This window comes from Bos mutus, chromosome 24, assembly GCF_027580195.1.
Source record: "Bos mutus isolate GX-2022 chromosome 24, NWIPB_WYAK_1.1, whole genome shotgun sequence".
NCBI classification, from domain to species: Eukaryota; Metazoa; Chordata; class Mammalia; order Artiodactyla; family Bovidae; genus Bos; species Bos mutus.
Window position 1 is genome coordinate 50,607,091 of NC_091640.1, and position 20,506 is coordinate 50,627,596.

At 34.8% G+C, this 20,506-nt stretch overlaps 1 protein-coding gene and 1 non-coding gene across 2 annotated transcripts in view; both read left to right on the plus strand.

Annotated features, from left to right (window-relative positions):
* Positions 1 to 20,506, plus strand: part of SMAD4 (SMAD family member 4) — a 57,635-nt gene that overhangs the window by 20,732 nt on the left and 16,397 nt on the right. The window contains exons 3-10 of the mRNA XM_070361833.1: positions 561 to 735; positions 1,166 to 1,195; positions 5,972 to 6,184; positions 9,416 to 9,535; positions 9,632 to 9,748; positions 11,181 to 11,234; positions 17,433 to 17,616; positions 18,808 to 18,976. Coding sequence (XP_070217934.1) covers positions 561 to 735; positions 1,166 to 1,195; positions 5,972 to 6,184; positions 9,416 to 9,535; positions 9,632 to 9,748; positions 11,181 to 11,234; positions 17,433 to 17,616; positions 18,808 to 18,976 — 1,062 coding nt within the window. The remainder of the gene's footprint in view (positions 1 to 560; positions 736 to 1,165; positions 1,196 to 5,971; positions 6,185 to 9,415; positions 9,536 to 9,631; positions 9,749 to 11,180; positions 11,235 to 17,432; positions 17,617 to 18,807; positions 18,977 to 20,506) is intronic.
* LOC138985455 (U1 spliceosomal RNA) lies at positions 17,659 to 17,822 on the plus strand. Its single transcript, XR_011462526.1, has one exon. It is a non-coding gene; the product is annotated as a U1 spliceosomal RNA (small nuclear RNA).

The window sequence follows — 20,506 nt, forward strand, 5'->3', positions numbered from 1 at the left end:
TTCCTCCTTGTAGCCTTTTTTTTCTTTTTTGGTATTATATGTACAACTCAGCTTTTTTTTTTTCTTTTTTTTTTTTTGTAATTTAGAAATCTGATATTGTATGTCTGGTACTTTTATGTGAAAAACAATCCAGAAGAATTCAACAATATTTTGAAAACTTATGGAGTTAACTTAAATTTACAAGTCTTTACCTTTTGTTTTCAGGGATCAGATTTTTCATGTAGAATTACATAATTTCATGTGTTTGATATTTTTAAAGAAACACATAGAAAACATATTGCTATGTTTAAAATTTTTTATTGCTAGATTTTGGGTATTGTTTCTTCATTAAATGCATACTTTTTTGTTTATTTTTAAAACCTGAGCCTAAGCCTTGAAATCATGCTTAAGTTTACTACTTTGTGACCTTGTCCAATTAAGTTATTTTGAACTTTAGTTTTCTCGTTTAAGAAATAGGAATTATAGTACTGACTTTGTAGTATTGCAAGGATTAAATGAGAATGTATCAAGTGACTTGCATAATGTGTGATGCTCATTAAATGGTCGTTTACTTTTCTTAGGTGGCTGGTCGCAAGGGATTTCCTCATGTGATCTATGCCCGTCTCTGGAGGTGGCCTGACCTTCACAAAAATGAACTAAAACATGTTAAATATTGTCAGTATGCATTTGACTTAAAATGTGATAGTGTCTGTGTGAATCCATATCACTATGAACGAGTTGTATCACCTGGAATTGGTAAGTAAACTTGACTTTTATGCTTAGAAGCATAAAATAAAGGGAAAAGATATCAATAGTGTTTTAATTTTTCTAAGTTAAATTGTAAATTTGGAGATAGCCCAGGATTTCAACTAATGTTAAAAGTCAGACATTTTTAATGAAATATGTTTATTTAAATTTGAATTCTGAGCAAGCTTATATTTTGACTACTAAAACTAAGTGTACATACTTGGTATTTTGCCTGCTTAGAACACTGTTCTTGAAAAATAAGATGGAAAGCACTTTTGCATTGTTAGATAGCATTTATATTACTATGCTTGAATTGAAATGGTTCATGGAAGTTTTGAATCCCTGGCTTAAATTTATATTCTGTAATTTTAAATATGATGGAAATTATTTTCATGATAATGATTAATATTTTATTTTTTTCCCCCTTTAAAAATTTAAGATCTCTCAGGATTAACACTGCAGAGTAATGGTAGGTAATCCCTTTCTTTTAACTTTCTCTCTTCTTTTATTCCATCCCCTTTAATTTTTATTGACCTAGAACTAGTCTGTATGGGTGAGTGCTGGTAACATTTACAAGAAAAGTACTTACTGCTTTGAAAATGTACATTTTGCAGGGGTGGGGGGCATGCATCAGGATTTAAAACTGGATTTAGTAGGCTGTTGACTCTTTGAATTTGAACTGCTATTTATGACTGCAGGTAGTCTAAAAAATGTGATGGGGAACATAAAACATACACAGAAAGAGTAAGTTTTGAATTGGTAAAAACTGGCTATTTTAGAAGTAAGTCTCACAGAACCAGTTTCAGTGGGTATAAATAATGTGTTTGATAATTTAGAATCATGTGTAACATAGTTTAAAAACACCCAAATTCTCATTTTTCTTCATTTCAGCCGAACTTATTTTTATGATTGATAATTTTGTGAGTGACTTAAAACTGTATACTGTATTAAATTTTTTTCAGTCTTGTTATATTTTGAGTAAATAAAACAAGGCTACTTTAAAGTATATGGCAATCACAGATGTTCTAAGCCTATTTTTAAAAGGAGAAAGTTTTGAGATAGGAAAATGAAACAAATAAGAGGGTGTTTTTTATTTTTTGTGTAGTATTTGAGAACAGAGATCTGTTAAAACTTTAGCTCTGTTTCTTGGAACATGTTAAGGAGCTAAAATTTCTGTAAGAACTAGTTACATTGAACAGCAACTGATAAAAAGCCACCATCACCTTAGAAGGCTTCCCTGGTGACTCAAATGGTAAAGAATCTGTCTGGAATATGGGAGACCTGGGTTTGAACCCCCTGGGTCAGGAAGATCCCCTGGAGGAGGAAATGGCAAACCACTCCAGTGTTCTTGCCTGGAAAATCCCATGGACAGAGGAGCCTGGTGGGCTACAGTCTGGGGTCGCAAAGAGTCAGACAAGACTGAGCAACTAAACCAGTACTATCACCGTAGAAAGGTGTGCTGTTGTTCTGAAGTGGAATTAGTGATTCAGCAGTACTTTTGCTACAGAATCCTAGAAATGTGTCAGAAGTATCACCTGACCTTAAAATTTGGGAAGAGCATGAAAGCCTACTTGTTTTTATTCTCCACTTCTCTTCCATGTCAATAATAATAAAGGAAGACTAGTGCCTTTTGGTATTTGTTAAGGGTTAGTTGGTTTCTGAGAACAGTGGGTTAATAATGGAAGCTGTTGTGGTCTGAAAGGGTAGCTTTAAGATTAATTGGGTAAAGCCCAGCTTATTCATCACCCAGGCATTGATATCATGTCACCTCTTTTTGAAAGTAAACACCCTTTAGATATTCACTATTCTCTGTCTGCATTTTTGGAGAATGAAAGCTTTTAACTCAGTGGGTGTTAGCGGTGATAACTGTATTAGAATCCCCCTAGGGAGCGGTTGTGATGCGATCTAATTCTGAAGACTCATTACACTGCTTCCTGTCCTAAACTATTGCTGTTATGAGTCCTTGTCATTGATGGACTTGTGTGGGTCGATAGCCCCTTTTCAGGTGCTCTAGCCCTGTAATCAGCCTTATGGATCCCCCTAGTGGTGGCTGTCTATAAAAAAAGGCTGGCCTCAGTGACTTCCTCAGAAAACGACAGGTGTTTCTCACAAGGTCCTTTTAGATTTGGACAAAGTTTATAAGGCCATGTAGCTAAAAGTTAAGCAAATGGGATAATTCCTTCACTTTTGAGTTGGGATCTTGGTGGTAATTATTTCCAGCCTGTCTCATCTCTTATATGAAACTTTCCATGACCACATCCACTTGTGTATTGATTTTAACAAATATTTAATGAGCATGTATTGCCTGGTACTGTGTTAGGTTCCAGGGACGATAGGATAAATAGGTATGTTTTTTCCACTCGAGGAAGCACATAGTCTAATGGAGGAAAGAAAAGGTAAATAAGACAGTGGCAGTTCCATCAGACAGGCTGTGCCCTGCTTGCTAGTGGTGTTAAAGAGCAGAGGCCTAGGATGAGCTCAGTGTCTTCAGCTCTTCTGTCCGCTGTGAGTTCTTTACTCCTCACAGAGCATTTTACAATCTATATACGTGTATGACTGCTCTAAAAATACGGTTAAATCATAATAGCTAACACTTGCTAGGTACTTATTCTGTGTCAAAATGATCTACAGATATTGTGTCATCATTGTCATAATACTCCTACATGGTAGGTGGCATTATCCACATTTATCAGATACGAAGAAACTGGTTCCTGGAGAGGTCAGGGAACTTGCCCAAGATTAAGGCAGCTGGGAGGGGCTCACTATTGTTTAAATACCTAAGTGTCATAAAAGACTGTAAGCCCTGCTAAGGCAGTGAGCTTTCTTTTGTTTATTAATGTATCCCAAGTATTAGAACAGTACCTGGAACATAGGTGCTCAGTAAATATTTTTTTCAATGAATTAATTTGTTGACTGCTAGTCCATAAAGAGAAATACTTAATAGTTTGATGTCTGTTTCCTGGACTTTAAAAATATATACTATATGTTTTTTTAATTTTTTTTTGAATAGGCAATACATGGTCCATAAAATCAAAATACTATAAAAAGGTATACAGTGAAAAGAAGTGCTCCCACCCCTGTCCCCATTCCCCCCTACCTCAGGTAATCACTTTTATTAGTTTCTGGTGTTTCCTTCCAGGGTTTCTTTGCGCAAAAATACATGTTTTATTTCCCTCCTTTCTTACACAAAAACATATTGTGCACTTTTCTGGACCTTGCTTTTTTACTTAGAGTATATGATTTTTTGAAACGTAAGTATGATTATAGTGTACAGTAGTGTTTTTTAACCAACTTTTTTGCTCTTTGAAAAAATGTCTTACAGACATCGCTCCTTGTTGATACCCCGGTTTTACCTAAGAAACTTGTTTTAAATTACTTGATTAAAGAGTCTTGTAGACTGGTAGAAGTTCCAAACTTACACTTGGAAAGGTTTAGTCAATGTGTTAGGCAAGAAGAAGTTATGAGACGTAACTTTTTAAAAGCAGAATTCAATTATTTTCATATCTTTTTTTTTTTGGCTGCGCTTTGTGGCTTGCAGGCTCTTAGTTCCCCAACCAGGAATTGAACCTGGGCTATGGCAGTGAGAGCACCTAGTCCCAACCAGTGGACCATCAGGGAATTCCCGTAATTCAAGTGTTAAAATTACACAGTAAGCCAAAGTGTCAGTTGGAAAGTAGAAGCGATGAATATCAAGTTAACCAGCTGTATCTTCAAATTAGTAACTTTCTCCTTAGGTACTAGCAATAACAATATCTTGATAAAAAGATTCCAGTCACTATAAACAACAAAAGCCCTAAAATTTCCAAAAATTAAATAGAGATATTAGGATCTTATGGAGAAAATTACAGGACTTTGTTGACAAGTGTAATTTTTAAAAAATTGAATAAATACAGTCATATCCACATGGTTTTTTCTTTGCATTTTTATAATTTAGCCAACATTAGTGATGAATGGTTAGATCCACTCTTTTTTTTTTTAACTGACATACAATGATATGTTAAGCTCCTTTTGGTTGTCTTTTTGTTTCCATAGAATTTTCTAAACAGAAACCCTTTGGAGTGGAATTTATGGGTCTTAAAAATATCAATGTCTTCATTATGATGCCTGACAAAGTCCTTTAAGAGATTATATGTCAACATTTGAACAATAGATTATTCTTACCTCTTTGAAATGTTCTAATTTAATAAAAATAGCCACGTTGTAATGAATTAGTATTTATGTGTAATAGATTTTATCAAAGATTGACATAGAGAAAGATAAGGAGCATTACATGCTGATTCTTAATGGAAAAGAGAATGGCTGTTTGTGGACTGTTGACTGCTCTAGGAACAGAACCTAGTGTTAAGAGTTCAGTAGATTGTAAAATTCTAGGGTAGTGTTCAGGTGCAGTAAAGGGTTGCTTGCTAAAGATAAAAAGCAAACCCCAAAACTATTACCTAAAAAGAAGTGGGAAGTTCTGGGCAGAGCCACTGATACTATAAATGCAATTTCAGTTTTCTTTTTTTCCTCACAGTAAAGCCGACTAACTATTCCTGGTTTGTTCAAGAAAAAGATGTTGTTATCAAGTAGGGTCAGTTTACAGGGTTACATTAAGGTGTAACTATGTAGGAGAGAGATGTTGTTGAGTTTCCACACTACATATTTATAAAGCATCATAATTTGGGTTGGGTTTCTAGAAGGAAATTTCAGTTTGACTTACCATTTGAGATTTTTCTGCTCCTTCTAATTTTTTAGGGGACATTTAGTATACTTCACTTTCAAAGAATACATTACTTAATAATGCTGGATCCTGGCATTGGATAGCTGTCAGATCCCACTCATATTTTTACACTGTGAAATTAGCAAAAAGATGAAAAAGTTAATTACTCGATCTCAAATTTGGTCTTCTTAATGAGGTAAACACTTTCTCCAGCCACTTGATTTTTGCCTATGTTATATATTTAAGGTGATAATTACGTTTAGATTATTAATTGGGAAGCTCAGAAATACCTTTTCAGGACCATAGCTGGAGGTTGTTGGAATTTAGTAGCCTTCAAATTTCAAGGCATTAATCAGATTGATCTGATGCCACTATCTCTAAATAAATAGCTTTCGCTGATAAAGTAGAATGCTTTTAAAGTTGTATAAGAAAATTCTGAGTTACACTCTAGTTGATTTTAGGTGTTGTTAATGTTACTTACAAAATTTTTTTTTCCTGGGAATAAAAGCTTATAAGATTTTAAAATATGTTTGTTTTTCTGTGTAGCTCCACCAAGTATGTTGGTGAAGGATGAATATGTTCATGACTTTGAGGGACAGCCATCATTATCCACTGAAGGGCATTCAATTCAAACCATCCAGCATCCACCAAGTAATCGTGCATCGACGGAGACATACAGCACCCCAGCTCTCTTAGCTCCATCTGAGTCTAATGCTACCAGCACCACCAATTTTCCCAACATTCCTGTGGCTTCCACAAGTGAGTTGTAGAGTCAGATGTAGTCAGCAACATGAATTTTCCTAACCATTGAATATTTATAGGTAGTCACTTGGAGGGGACCTCCGAGTAAGTGAATATTAAAAGTACTGTGGTTATCTTTCATGGGTTAACAAGCATCAGATAGGTTTTTGAGTTGTCCTGGAAAAAAAAAGATATTTGTAATTTAAAAAAATTTAAATTTATATTAATGTAACAGGACATAAACCGTCTTATGTTGATGTATAGTCCCTTGGAATTTAAGTAATGCTTTAAATTAGTGGTCTAATTTGTACTTTATTACATGCAGAAGAAGTCTTTTGAGCTTTCACATAAATTTTAGAGAAATGTTTAAGTAGAGAACAAATAGTTTTGAACCAAGATGTTTATAGAAATCTGTATTAATGGAATTGCAAACTTTCCTCTAATCAGTGTTTTGTTTTGCTTTATCTGGCAGATTACTTTATAATTGTCATCTCAGTCTCCAGTTGTACAAGCTTATTAGAAAAAAGGATCTTGACAAATTTGTTTGTAACATAGGACCCTCAAGATAGATGTTAAGTGTTCTGGTCAATTTTGGAATAAAGCTAAATTATATGTATCTTTTTTTTTCCTAACAAGAAGTGTATTTTAAAAAGATTGTTTCCAGTTTAGAGGTACTGCCTTCTCTGCCGTGTCATGGAAGCAGAGGGCTATTAGGTTCAGCTTTTCTTGGGGCCTGGTCAAGGCAATAATGACCTTATGTTGGACAGTTTTCAGCTTGGCAAGTGGAGTGGCCTTTTTAAAAAAAAAAAAAAATGGGGGTATAGTTGCTTTACGCCGCTGCGTCAGTTTCTGCTGTGTAGCAGAGTGAGTCAGCCGTATGTATGTCTGTCTCCTCTTCCTTGGATTTGCTTCCCATTGAAGTCACCGCAGAGCACTGAGCGGAGGTCCCTGTGCTGCACAGTAGGTTCTCACTGGTTCTCAGTTTTATACATTGTAGTGCATGTGTGTTAGTCCCAGTCTCCCAATTTGTCCCCACCCCGCATCGTTCCTTTTTTTAATTAATCACAGAACAGGGTCTTGGCATTTGTATTACTGTGTTATTTGTACGTCGGTGCTAAGGAGATTGTGTCTCAGCCCACAACCACAGTGAATTGTTGATGCATCTGGACTGATACTTTGTACATTGATATCAAAGAAAGCACATTCTGTTTATTTTAGTATCAGATCAAGTTCAACATAGAAATTTGATCTTTGGAACAAATGGAGGATTTATTTCTACAGTTGAATTTCAGATAGAGTATACCAAATTTCCCCTGGTTTAATTTATTTTACCTTTTCAAATAATATCCTTTGTATTTCCTACACAAGATGACAGTCTTCATACAGACAGTATATTCCAAATAGATTGGACCATATAGGTTAAACACATACTTTAGAGCCTGAACCTTTAATCACTTGGTGCTTCTGTTATCTCTGTATTAACCAGTTTGGGAATATAGTTGATAAACGAGTGGGTAAGGAAAGAAAATAAAAGAAGGTACATTATAGCCACTTGAGCATAGATGAGTGCCACTTACCTCTGTTGATCCTATCTGAGGATTGAATTGGCATGCCTTTGTTGATGATTGCTCATGCAACTTCATTTTAACCATTAATGTTCCCTGGGACCAAGTCCTAGTCAAGATCAGAAAAAGTGGTATGAATGAAATATGGGTAATTTTGTCTTGGTGTTTTTTGGATGTATTTTCACAATGAGTAGTAATTAACTGTAAGTTTTAGAATTTGTTGCAGAATGTTTCCTTAGATCTTAAAAAGTATACTGATAAAATTAGAAAAAGGAAAAGAAATGACTAAAATAGAGGAATTGAAAGACTTCATGAGTTGTTTAATTTCATTTTCTATACTTGGAATTGTGTAATGAACGTATTCAGTATAGATAACTGTAGTGGGCGTTAGGTTCAGTTGGAACCTGAATATCTTCAGGGATTCTTTCTAAATTAAAACAGTTCAATTTCTCCTGTGTAGTGACAATTTTTATAAGATAGCTAAGAGTATATAACATGTACAGTTGTTAAAAATAAGAGCAAATATGTAATTAACCTTTAAAGATAATCTGTAAAAATTTGAGGGGGATGAGTAGGAAGGGAGGTTGCTGAAAACATCATCTTTAAAAAATTAATAGTTTAGGGAGTATTGAAATAGTCTCTTTAGCTTTTAATTTTATAACCTTAGCCTTACAGAAATCTGATTTGTAGCAGGAAGAAAAATTTTCTTTTTCTTCATACTTTGAGCTGTTTGTTGCATATTTGGGCAATGGTGTCATTTACTCTCTTCTATCTGATTATACTCCCATATGGATGAGAAAAGATTGAGGTAATGCCAGTAACAATAATTATGGAATTTTAGTGCTTTCCAAGTGAGATGCACAGTTGACTTAATACTTGCTTGAAGAAATTTAGCTTTTTCCACACGAAAGATAAAGCCTTAAAAATGTAAGCAATTTCATAGAATGGTTTTGAATAGAATAAGAATAGTTTTCCTGTTTCATTACATATAAGAGGGCAACTAATTTCCTGTAAATCCAGGAATATGATAGTGTTCTTAGAGGCAATTCTTGATTTTTAAAAGTACATGAGAAAATTTCAAAATAGACTGAATTTTTTTTTTTTTGGTTTGTTTTATTTATTAAAACTTGCAAATGCTGCGTTGACTGGACAGTGGAGCTTACCTTTTTTCCTTTTAACTTTCTCACCTTACCCATTACATTCCATTTAAAATACTTGCCTGCTCTCCTTTTTTATTGAACTTTAGCATTCTGCCATTACTAGTACCATTGCTGATACTAATGAACTTTCCAATTTTCAACATTTCCTTGAGCCTGGACTTTTGGAATCCTAACAGAAAGATGCAAAAGCTAGATGGAGTGGCTGTGGGTGAACTAATGTACTTCTGAAGAAGTTATTAAGATAGGCTGGACCTGTACTGGGGTTTTGCTGGCATTTGGAGAATATTTGTGAAGAGTGGGCCACTAAAATCAGCTAGATATTAGAATAATTTTGAACTTCTTCAAGTGAAGATTTGCCTTTATGGATGACTGTAGGGTTTTTATTTGATAGGCCATGGGCGAGTTCCACTCTTTGCTCATCTTTATAGTTGTGACTTTCAGGTGTAATTAATCCTTCATTTACTGTATAAGCCATAGGATTGCATCTATAAATGTACCATATTAATGTCTTCTTGTTCCTCTAGGTCAGCCCGCCAGTATACTGGCAGGCAGCCATAGTGAAGGATTGTTGCAGATAGCTTCAGGGCCTCAGCCAGGACAGCAGCAGAATGGATTTACTGGTCAGCCAGCTACTTATCATCATAGTATGTACATGCTTTTTAAAATCTTTTAAGTAGTTGAGAAAAAATAGGCAGACTTTATATAAAAGCAAATTAATCCATATGGGCCTTAATTTTTAGACAGCACTACCACCTGGACGGGAAGTAGGACTGCACCATACACACCTAATTTGCCTCACCACCAAAACGGCCATCTCCAGCACCACCCGCCTATGCCGCCCCATCCCGGACATTACTGTAAGCTCTTGTTTTTGTTGTAAGGGCCTTTTCTTTTTTGAAGTTTGTTTTCTTTCTGTTTTTTAAAAAATGTTTTTACATCTTTTATTCATCTTACAATTTAGTTTCATTAAATGATTAGTGCTTTTCAGTTTTTCATAGTTATGTTATCATACCTTTGTTTTAGAGGATTGATATTTACAAAACACTTTTATTTCTTCCTTGCTGATGTTTCATTAACACCACATTGATTGCCATTCATTTGTTTGTTTTGTATATGTTCTTAGATCTCATGTGTATTTGTATATCCATCCTAAGTGGACTGAAACTCCTTGAGAGTCACGGTCTCAAGGTTTCTCTCACTGTGGAGTTCAGCATACCGTAGACACACGGATGTTAAATCTGTCATTATTCTGTGCAGGCTTGATTGGGGTACCCTACTGATAACCAACCGTAGCTTGTAGTTTCAGGCAGAATAGGAACATTGTTCATTTGGCTTAATAAAATCAAGAGTATAAATCTTTCATATATATTAAACCCTTTTCCTCAATTATAAGAGCAGTAGTACCAAAGGAAACTTGGAAAATAACACAGAGGAGTGAATAAGAAAATAAAAATTACCCAGAATTCTACTACCCAGAGATATCTACTCCTAATATTTTGTCACATTTTTCTTTCCAGTCATATAATTGGTATATGTGTTAATTTGGGGGGAGGAGGCTATCAGACTGTGAATATGTTACTGTACCTTGCTTTTTTACAGTTATGTTACTATGTTTCCCTGTCTTATGAGAGTGTAACTTTTACTGGCTGCGTGGCCAGCATAGTTGTTAAGGGTGCTGAGTGTGGATGCTTAACTACCTGTGTGACCATTGGCAAGTTATTTAACCTCCCTAAGCCTTAAGGGTATTAACAGTAGTATATGTCTCAAGGGACGCTGTAAGAAGTAAATGTATTAATTCATGTGATTCATTTAACACAATGTCTTAACACATAATGATCTCACAGTTATTGCCAGTTTGTAAATATTCTTTATTTAATAAATCATAAACACTTATTTTAAAATGGATCTAACGGTTTGGATTATAATTATATCTTACAGTATGAAATATACTGTATTACATGTTACATGAATAATTTACTTAATAATTTGCATTGAAGTTTGCATATATTTAAACTGCATGTATAGGTATTATAAATTAATAGTTGGCATATGGCATTAAAATGTTGGCTATTAATGTCTACAAAAGCAATTCAAGAAAAAAGTGATTCAAGAGTATTTGCATACTATAATTTTAAAATCAAGTTTTTAAGTTCTTAGACATTGTATAAACTTGATCTAAACAATTCCTAAGGTATAATAGTTATATTTAAAGGTTTATTAAAAGTTTTGGCACTGGAAAACTTTTAATAAATAAAAATGGGATTTTTTTTTTTACTGTCTTTTCTTTAGGGCCACCAGTTCACAATGAGCTTGCATTCCAGCCTCCTATTTCTAATCATCCTGGTAAGTGTATTTCAGAATAAATTACCTACATTTAGTTTTTCTTAATGACAATGAGACATATATGCACACAGATTTTAATATAACTGCAGAATAACTTTTCAGATAAGTATGATATTCATTATGGCATTAGTTAATTAACAGTTTATGAGTAACAGATATAATCACACATAAACTGTTCACATTTGATTTTTTTTAACTGTCTGAAAGAAATGACAAGATTCCTGTTTTTGGCTAAAATATAAAGTACCAAAATTCTGCTTTTAAGACAAACATTTGATACATAAATGTGCAGTGGAAGAAACCAGGTTTCAAAATAGAACATCTGTAACACTGTAGCTTAAAAAGCCAGGAAGACTCTTAAGTAGATGCTGAACAGAAAAATAATTCACTGTATCTGTCTTAGGTAGGTTCAGGAATCTCTTCTTAATTGGAATTTAGAAACTATTTGCATTAAATTATGTTCAAAATAGTAGATTAAATAGCTCAGTAGATTTCAACTATAAACATAATAAAACAGAAAGTTTGGAAATAAAATACTGAAGGCTTCTTAACATAAACATAGGATTTTGATTTGTTTTTCTTCCTCCGTCCTATTGTATCTGTTTTTCTTTGCTTAGAAAGATGCAGATACATAATTTCATCACCTTAGTTTTTCCCCAGTTTGTTTAATTATGAAGAATTTCAACATATACCAAATACCAGTATAGAAAATTCTCATTCCTCAGTTTCAGCTGTTATTAACTACTGGCCAGTCTTGTTTCTTTCATACCCTCACCTACTTTTCATACCCTTACCTGTTATTAGGGTAGAAATCCTATATAATCATTTGATACATAAATATTTCCATATTTATTTTCAGTGAAGGTTTTTTAAAAATATAACTACAGTAACCATAAGATCAAATTAAAGGATAACTCATAGTTCCTCAAATAAATCTACATTATTTTCTTAAATAGTGTTCAGTTATCTATTTTTTTGTTGGTTCTGACTTCTAGCTGTTAAAAAAAAGCATTGAGGGTAGGCTCTTTATTCTTTAATTAGTCTCATATTTCAGTTTAGGAGATTTAAAGAATTTCTATCTCAAAAGGTCACGTTGCTTTAGTGATCACATCAGAGTATGAGAACCATTTTACGATGCTCACCAATAGTAGATGTGATACTTTCATTAACTTTTACTGATTTGAGAGGCAAATGTTTGTTTTGATAAGGAGAAGAACGCTGCTGGCGGGACAGAAGTATTTTTTAAACATACGTATTTACTAGTTGAGCAAACTCCAGGAGATGGTGGAGGACAGGGGAGCTTGGCGTGCTGTAGTCCATGGGGTCACAAACAGTCAGTCACAGATAGTGACTGAACAACAGCACTGATTTAGTAGTTACATGTATACATTTTTTAACCATATATATTTACTGAATTATCCTTTTTAGTGGATTTCTAATCTTATTTTCACATTTTTGTGAGTCAAGGGGTCTTGCCTTTCTATAAACATTTAATTAAGAAATGTAATAAACAGAAGCACATAAAACCAGTACACATACAGTCTAGTGAATAGTGTGGAAGCCAGCACCTGTGTCACCAGCACCCAGACTGAAAATTAACGCACTGCAGCACTACCAGAAGCCTCCCTGCCCTACCCGTTGCCTCAGCCAAAGGCTTCTTCTCCCCTCCTCTGGAGGTAACTGCTGTCTTGCTTTTTATGGACTTGTATTTCATTTACGATGAATGCATCCCTAGACAATCCAGTTTAGTAGTTTGATTTTACCACTTTTTGAAATTACATAAATGGAATCATTGTATCAGAATCTTACTTCATGTTAATAAATATATTGTGAGAAGCCAGGAAAATCTAGAGGCTTAAGAATGAGAATGTTGCTGGTTTCAGGCAGCATCACAGAGTCAGTCCTGGCCCCAGCAGCTTGGGGGGTCTCAGTGTTCTCAGGGCTTGGTGACCGGCGGTCTGCAGGGGGAAGGGTAACGAGGGCCCTGAACAGAGCCTACCCTGGAGGAGCAGTGGCAGGGAGCTGGGAATGGTGGCATGGAGCTAGTTATTTGGGTTCAATTTTGGATTCATCAATTGCTTTGGCCTCTTGATGGATTTACTTCATTTTTCTCATTGTAGAACTGATGTTGAGACTTAACACCTCCTGATGATTAGGGAATAACATTCATTAGTTACTAGGATACGCATCTGTAGTGCCATGCACTGGCATTAAAGCTTCTATTTTATGAGTAGAATGGGAAATGACCAATTAGTATTGGTCTTTACCTTGGTGTAAAGGGTTTCAAACAGGACATCTGCTTGGTGAGTTATGTGCTTTGACTTTGATGGCTAAGTTGAAGAATATTTTTGGAAAAAGCTGATCTTTCATTTCTAATTTCTTTTGACTGATGCTCTTTTCCTTTTTTATGAAACTGAGATAATACTCATTAAATATTGATTGCAAATTAAAGTGAAGAGTTTTCCTCAGTGTCTTGAGGTGGTCTTAGTCATTGATACATGGATACAGAATTCACAGATTTGCAAATCCAGATTGTATTCTAGTACTCTGGAACTACCATTTAAGAGAGTGATTTTATGTGTTCATAAAAGATTCTCACAGGACATCTCATTCAGATCTAAATAACAAAAAGAGTAATTCATAATGAGCCACGTAGGTTCTTTAACCAAATGATTAACTTTCTCTTTATTCAAGAGAATAAAGAGAAATAAGAGAATTCTTAAACTTTTGTTTAAGAAATTAAAGATAATGCCTTGGAGACTTATATTTTCTATTATAATTGAACAACATTTTTTTGATAAAGCTGTGCTTTGTAATACATTTCCCCATTACAAAAAAATACTTAGCTGAGTTTTTAATATAGTGTTAAAGAAATTCATGTTGTTAAGTCAGTCTTTCAAAACCTTTCCCCTGGTCAGTGATGAGCAGCCCGTAGACTTCACGAGACCAGTTCAGCCTCACTAATTTAAGGAACAAGAAACTAAAAATAGCTATGTCAGCAGATACTAACAGTCTCTCTCCCTTTTAGGTGAGTTGGGACATTAAGAATGCTCTCTTGGAGTTGATTAAATTCTGTCTTGCAATTGCTGTTAGCTTTGAGAGGCTGCAGGCTTATCACCTATATGGCATTTGGTTCTTGGAGCAAAAGAGCACAGAGAGATCCAGAAAGGCTGAATGCGTGTTTCCTATTACCTTCTCCTGTTTTAAAAATAAGAATGTTCCCTCCTAGTTGTATAGTAGGTTTAAGTGGACTAGAAAATGTTTTCACATGGTATTTTATATCCCCACACCACCAAATTCTCTGGATTGCCTTTTAGGTTACCTCTAGCACCCTCCCTCCTCACAGATAACCCCTTTGCTCTTGCTTTCCTGGGCCTTAATAATCCTGTTAATTAGATGGTTGTTTTTATCCCTGGTCTATGGTACAACTCTGATGTCAGTTTCATTTGATCCTCACAACCACCAAAATGCAGCTTTATTGTATGGTGTCATTGTTGTGTTGAGCTCGGTCGCTTCAGTTTTGTCCATCTATTTGCGACCCCGCGGACCATAGCCCACCAGGCTCATGGGATTCTACAGGCAAGAATACTAGAGTGGGTTGCCATGCCCTTCTCCAGGGGATCTTCCCAACCCAGGGATCAAACCCATGTCTCCTGCGTTGGCAGGCAGGTTCTTTACTGCTGAGCCACTGGGAAATGTGTGTTGTGAAATATTAAGCAAACAAAAATCCCTTTGGTGACTTGGAAATAGTAAAGTAAGGTTTAAGTGTAGTTGCAAATGTTGTAATTTATGATGATGAAAGTATATTTTTCTTATTTAAACATGAAGATAATACAACTCTCTTTTTCCCCCTCAGTTGGCTCTCATGGAAAAAAGACTGCTTGCTATGGCACTTTCCTTGAAATAGTGTTCTTTAGTATGAACTAGGAAATGCATATTCTTGGATCTCATTTTTTTAAGTACCATTGAAAACATTCTTGACTTCAGGATATTATTTGTAACAAAATTTACTCTTTGAGCTGATTATTTAAAGATCTTTTTTAAGTGCTATTACCATTTTTTGCTGCCAAAACATTGGGTAATTTTTATGTTGTCTTAGACTACCTCTTTAGTTTTAGCTTCAACCAATATATCACCTGTTATGTTTGATGAAGCTTCTTTGTCTAGAGCATAATATAATGCTTTTAATCGTTTTTTTTAAATTTAATTTTATTTTTTAACTTTACAATATTGCATTGGTTTTGCCATATATCAAAATGAATCTGCCACAGGTATACGTGTGTTCCTCATCCTGAACCCTCCTCCCTCCTCCCTCCCCATACCATCCCTCTGGGTCGTCCCAATGCACCAACTCCAAGCATCCAGTATCGTGCATCGAACCTGGACTGGCGACTCGTTTCATATATGATATTATACATGTTTCAATGCCATTCTCCCAAATCATCCCACCCTCTCCCTCTCCCACTGAGTCCAAAAGACTGTTCTATACATCAGTAAATATTTACTATATAAATATTTATAAAGTTTTACTATATAAATATTTATAAAGTTTCAACTTTATAAATATTTCAAAACTAGCTTTTAAGAAGACACTTTAATATATTGCTAGTTTTCATCTTATTATAATAAAAAATAATTAAAGGAGTGTTTGTGACTAGTTGGTTCTTCTGTATGGCAGAACATTTGCATTATTCAGGTTTTGAATCACCCAGTTTTCATATGGTCTTTTTTATTAATACTTCATTGGGAAGTCCTTTTTTTCCTTGACAGCATTTTGAAAAGCAATTAGATACTTATAGACTTGATAAGAACTTTGTTTTTAATACATTTTAAGCATTTATCATATTTCATTTTTAGATCTTTTGGGAGGTTTTAAAATGGGTTTTTTTTTTTTTTGGTCATACTGAGTATCTTTTCATCTTGTTGAAAGTTTTATTCATATTCTAGTTTAGCCAAAGTTCATAAATGGCACAGTAATATGCAGATAAATAATTGGTTCATCATAGAAAACGTTAATCCTCTCGTTGGTGGCACTGGCCTTTTCCCGCCTGTGTCAGACTCCTTTCTACTCTCTAGACTTTGGCTTTCCTCCTGAGAGTTACATTTGCAGTCTCCACATACACACATGGCCTTCCAGGTCTGACTTCTTCAGATAGGGTGCAGCCCTGCCGTCTAGTTTGAAGGACCTTCCCACTCTTCTGTCCCATACCCTTTTAAATTTCCTTCATAGTGTTTGTCATTACCTGAGTTATCTTGCTAATTTATTCACTTATTTGTCTGCTGCACCTCCATGAAAATAAGGACAGTAGCTAACAGTAGCTGCCTTGTTCACTGCTGTATATGTAGTGCCTACAAAAATTCCCATGTACCCCATAAATACTTGTTATTTCAAAAAGGAAAATCAAATAATTTCCATATATGTGGGCTCTATGTAATAATTGTATTCTAACAAAAATTAGAAATACTTGGTTAGCTATATTTACATACCAAACTAGATAGTGGCTTTCTTTCCCCCCAATCATTTAAAATTATTTAAAATCATTTATTGTTGTTAAATGAATACACTACACACATTCTCAAAGGTAAAATTGTAGTAGTTATAAATGGACTTCACCAAAAATACAGATGGGACAAATGACCTTTCATCCCAGAGACGGTTGAAAATTCGTGCTCACAGAAGCTATGTAGTTGGAGTGTAATTAACTTTGACTCTGTAGCGTTGAATGTCTAACTTGGTTATGTACTTTCTCTCATTTAGGGATCTATAAATATATACCATTGACTGATGTTACTCAAGAACACTTCTTTGAAATACGTATTAGAATCTGTGTGTTGTTTGTTTTTTTTAAAGTTCAGACTACATAGAAAATATTATGTGCAGTCAGATGAAACATCATGGGAAAAATTTTATGATTCTAATTGTTTCCATTCTTTAAATTCCCTGTTGATTGAGTACTTTGAAGTAAGAACAAAATTAAGGATTTTAAAAATGATATATTTTTTTAACTTTAAGAATGCTAGGTAATAAGCTGAAAAATAGAAGACCTGGCTGTGCTTACTTTGTAATGCATTGTCAGTTCTCCTGGATGCTCTCCCCTTCCTTTAGCCTTTAAGAAAAGCTTTGTCATATGGAGTGAAAGTGAGAGCCTTGTACCTTTCTCACATGAGTGACTGTCTTCTCCCATTTGTCTCCTGTAGCTCCTGAGTATTGGTGTTCCATTGCTTACTTTGAGATGGATGTTCAAGTAGGAGAGACATTTAAAGTTCCTTCAAGCTGTCCTATTGTTACTGTTGATGGATATGTAGACCCTTCTGGAGGAGATCGCTTTTGCTTGGGTCAACTCTCCAATGTCCACAGGACAGAAGCCATTGAGAGAGCAAGGTATTGCAGTATAGTTAGTTCATTTTAAATACTGAACTTCTAATACTTAACTGGCAGGGGAGATACCATGATCACGAAGGTGGTTTTCCCAGGGTGAGGCTTATCCGTTGCACTCCAGATGTGCTGACCCCTGCAATTTCCCCAGATGTGGGAAACCCGACTGCATAATTTGTGGTGGTAGGGGACTACGTTTGCGCTTTCCCCTATTTAAAAAAAAGAAAAAAAAAATTAAAAACTGAACTTCTATTTGAAGCTATATTTTTCAGTGTAAATTATGTTTTTGAATATAAAGGAATAAAGATAATTTTAAACATTTAGAACTTGTAAGCATTTCATTTTAAGCGTAGATGTTTGTTATTTGATAAAATGCAGTCTCTTTTTAAAAGTTCATGAGGTTTCTATGTTTTGAATAGTAACTGGACCCTATGGAACCCAGTTTGAAAACTAGTTTTTATTTCCTCTGATTGTATAGTATTTCTACAAATTTACGGAGAGGAAATAACATAAAATGAAGACATGTTTCTGCAAGTGTTATTTATAATGAAAGACTGATAAAAAAAGAAAAACGCTTAAGTAAATGTTAATAAACCTTTGTTTTTGTGCAGTCATTAAAATATTAAAAATTTATATAATCAAATCCTTATGAAATATTACAGGAAAACTTACACAATTTTAAGTATTGTGTGATCTCAACTCTTTAAGGAAATGTGTGTGTGTGAGCAGACAGTCTTGACTCTGTCACTATTTGTGTGCCTTTGGCAAATTGTCTACTCTCCAAGCCAGTGCTGTCGAGTAGAATTTTCTGTGACAAAGGAAGTGGTTTACCTGTATTGTCCAGTATAGTAACTACTGGCCACACATAGCTATTGAGCATTTGGTTCATATGATGAACTGGATTGTAAAATTAATTTTAATTGAATGTGAAGGTTAAATGAGAATTTATATTAAATGTTTCTGACACATAATAAGCATTATGTGAATGCTCATCATTATTACATGTGACTAGGATACTAAAAAAAGAAACAAAAATGTTAACAGTGGCTGTCTATCTTTTGGCTATGGTTTATAACCAAAATAAAATGTCCTTTATTCTTTAAAAATTTTCAGTATTGGGTATGCTGTATAGTCTGAACTAAAATTTATTTTTAAATACCTATCAAAATGAAATATGACTCACTTTTTCTTCCTAAGGTTGCACATAGGCAAAGGTGTGCAGTTGGAATGTAAAGGTGAAGGTGATGTTTGGGTCAGGTGCCTTAGTGACCACGCAGTCTTTGTACAGAGCTACTACTTAGACAGAGAAGCTGGGCGTGCACCTGGAGATGCTGTTCATAAGATCTACCCAAGTGCATATATAAAGGTTAGTTGTAATTTTACCCAAACATTTTAGATTTGGAAAGCTCTATTTGTTATTTAAGGAATTGAGATGGATGTGGGAGAGATGTAAAAATGTCTTATGTATTAAAGAAATTATGTTTCTATTAGAAAATTTGTTAAATGTTTTAGAGAAATACACAAGTTCTTGGAAATACTGAGTGAAACCTCCAAATTTGTGTTTCTTTGATGTTTAAAATATGTAAAAATCAGCCTCTGAAATTTCATCTTAGCCAATCTTCAGGATTTTATGGAATAAAATTCTAAAAGTAAAAGCTTTTTGACTTAAGAACTGAGAAATGAAAAATTCTTCAAAACTATGTTTTTTTAAAGGTTAGTTATTTTGTTCTTTGAATGAGTTTTATTTGCAATATCATTTTGCAAATTAAACCTGAGGTAGTTTTCATTACTTGTTTCATGTTCAACCCATTTCGGTTTGAATTTATAACATACACTGTTTTTGAAAGAGAAAGATAGTTGTAATTAGATAGCCTAAATATATTTCTTTAAAGAAAACAAAAACATTTTCTTTGCTTTTCAATAAAAAACTTCATGTATGTATTTGACCGTGCTGGGTCTTTGTTGCTGCGCGCTGGCTTTCTCGTTGTGGGGAGTGGGGGCTGCTCTCCAGTCGCAGTGTGCGGGCTTCTCATTGTGGCGGCTTCTCTCGTTGCGGAGCGCGGACTCTAGACGGGCGGGCTTCGGTTGTTATAGCACATAGGCTGAGGGGGTCCGGCTCCCCGGGCTCTGAGCACAGGTTCAGTAGCTGTGGCACACAGGCTTTGTTGTCCCATGGCATGTGGGAACTTCCTGGACCAGGGATCCAACCAGTGTTCTCTCATTACATGGTGGATTCTTAACCCCTGGGCCACTAGGGAAGTCCTATATTTCTAATTTAGATTTTTCACATTTTTTTAAAGTCCTAAAGTGTCTTTAAGGTTAGTTAAAAAGCAGTTGTAAGTTAGTAGATTTAACTCTCACTACTTAGTCCTTAGGAAATTGCTTAGCACACAAATAAAATTATCTTTATTTGCATTTTCTAATTTTTCCACAAGGAATTTTAGTTATTTGTGCTTTGTTGTTATTTTTAACTGGTGCTGGATTTCCTCATATACTTTGTAATCTATTTAGTATTTGTTGGCAAGTTTGTCTCAAGAGGTTTTGTTTTTTCCTCCTTGTCATTGTTTCTCCCTGTAGGGCAGTTCTGCCTTAGTCTGGCACGCATTGAGATACACATCTCAGAACCAATTCTTATATTTACAAGGTAGAGGGATTTTGTCCCTTGAGAAAATTGAGTTAAAATCCCCAGGTATGCTCAGGGCTAAATCCTGTTGGATAGATTTCTCTGATGCTTACCCGTGCCATGGACAAGAATTTTATTCCTGGATTCATTTCTGAATTAACAGTCAGACTGTTTCACCAGCACTTGATTCATGGTCAGGTATCCAGTGCAGCCCTCATAGAGCCTGCCTGTTTTCTCTTTCCATGTCACTTCCTGTCCTGTACACCTTCTGTT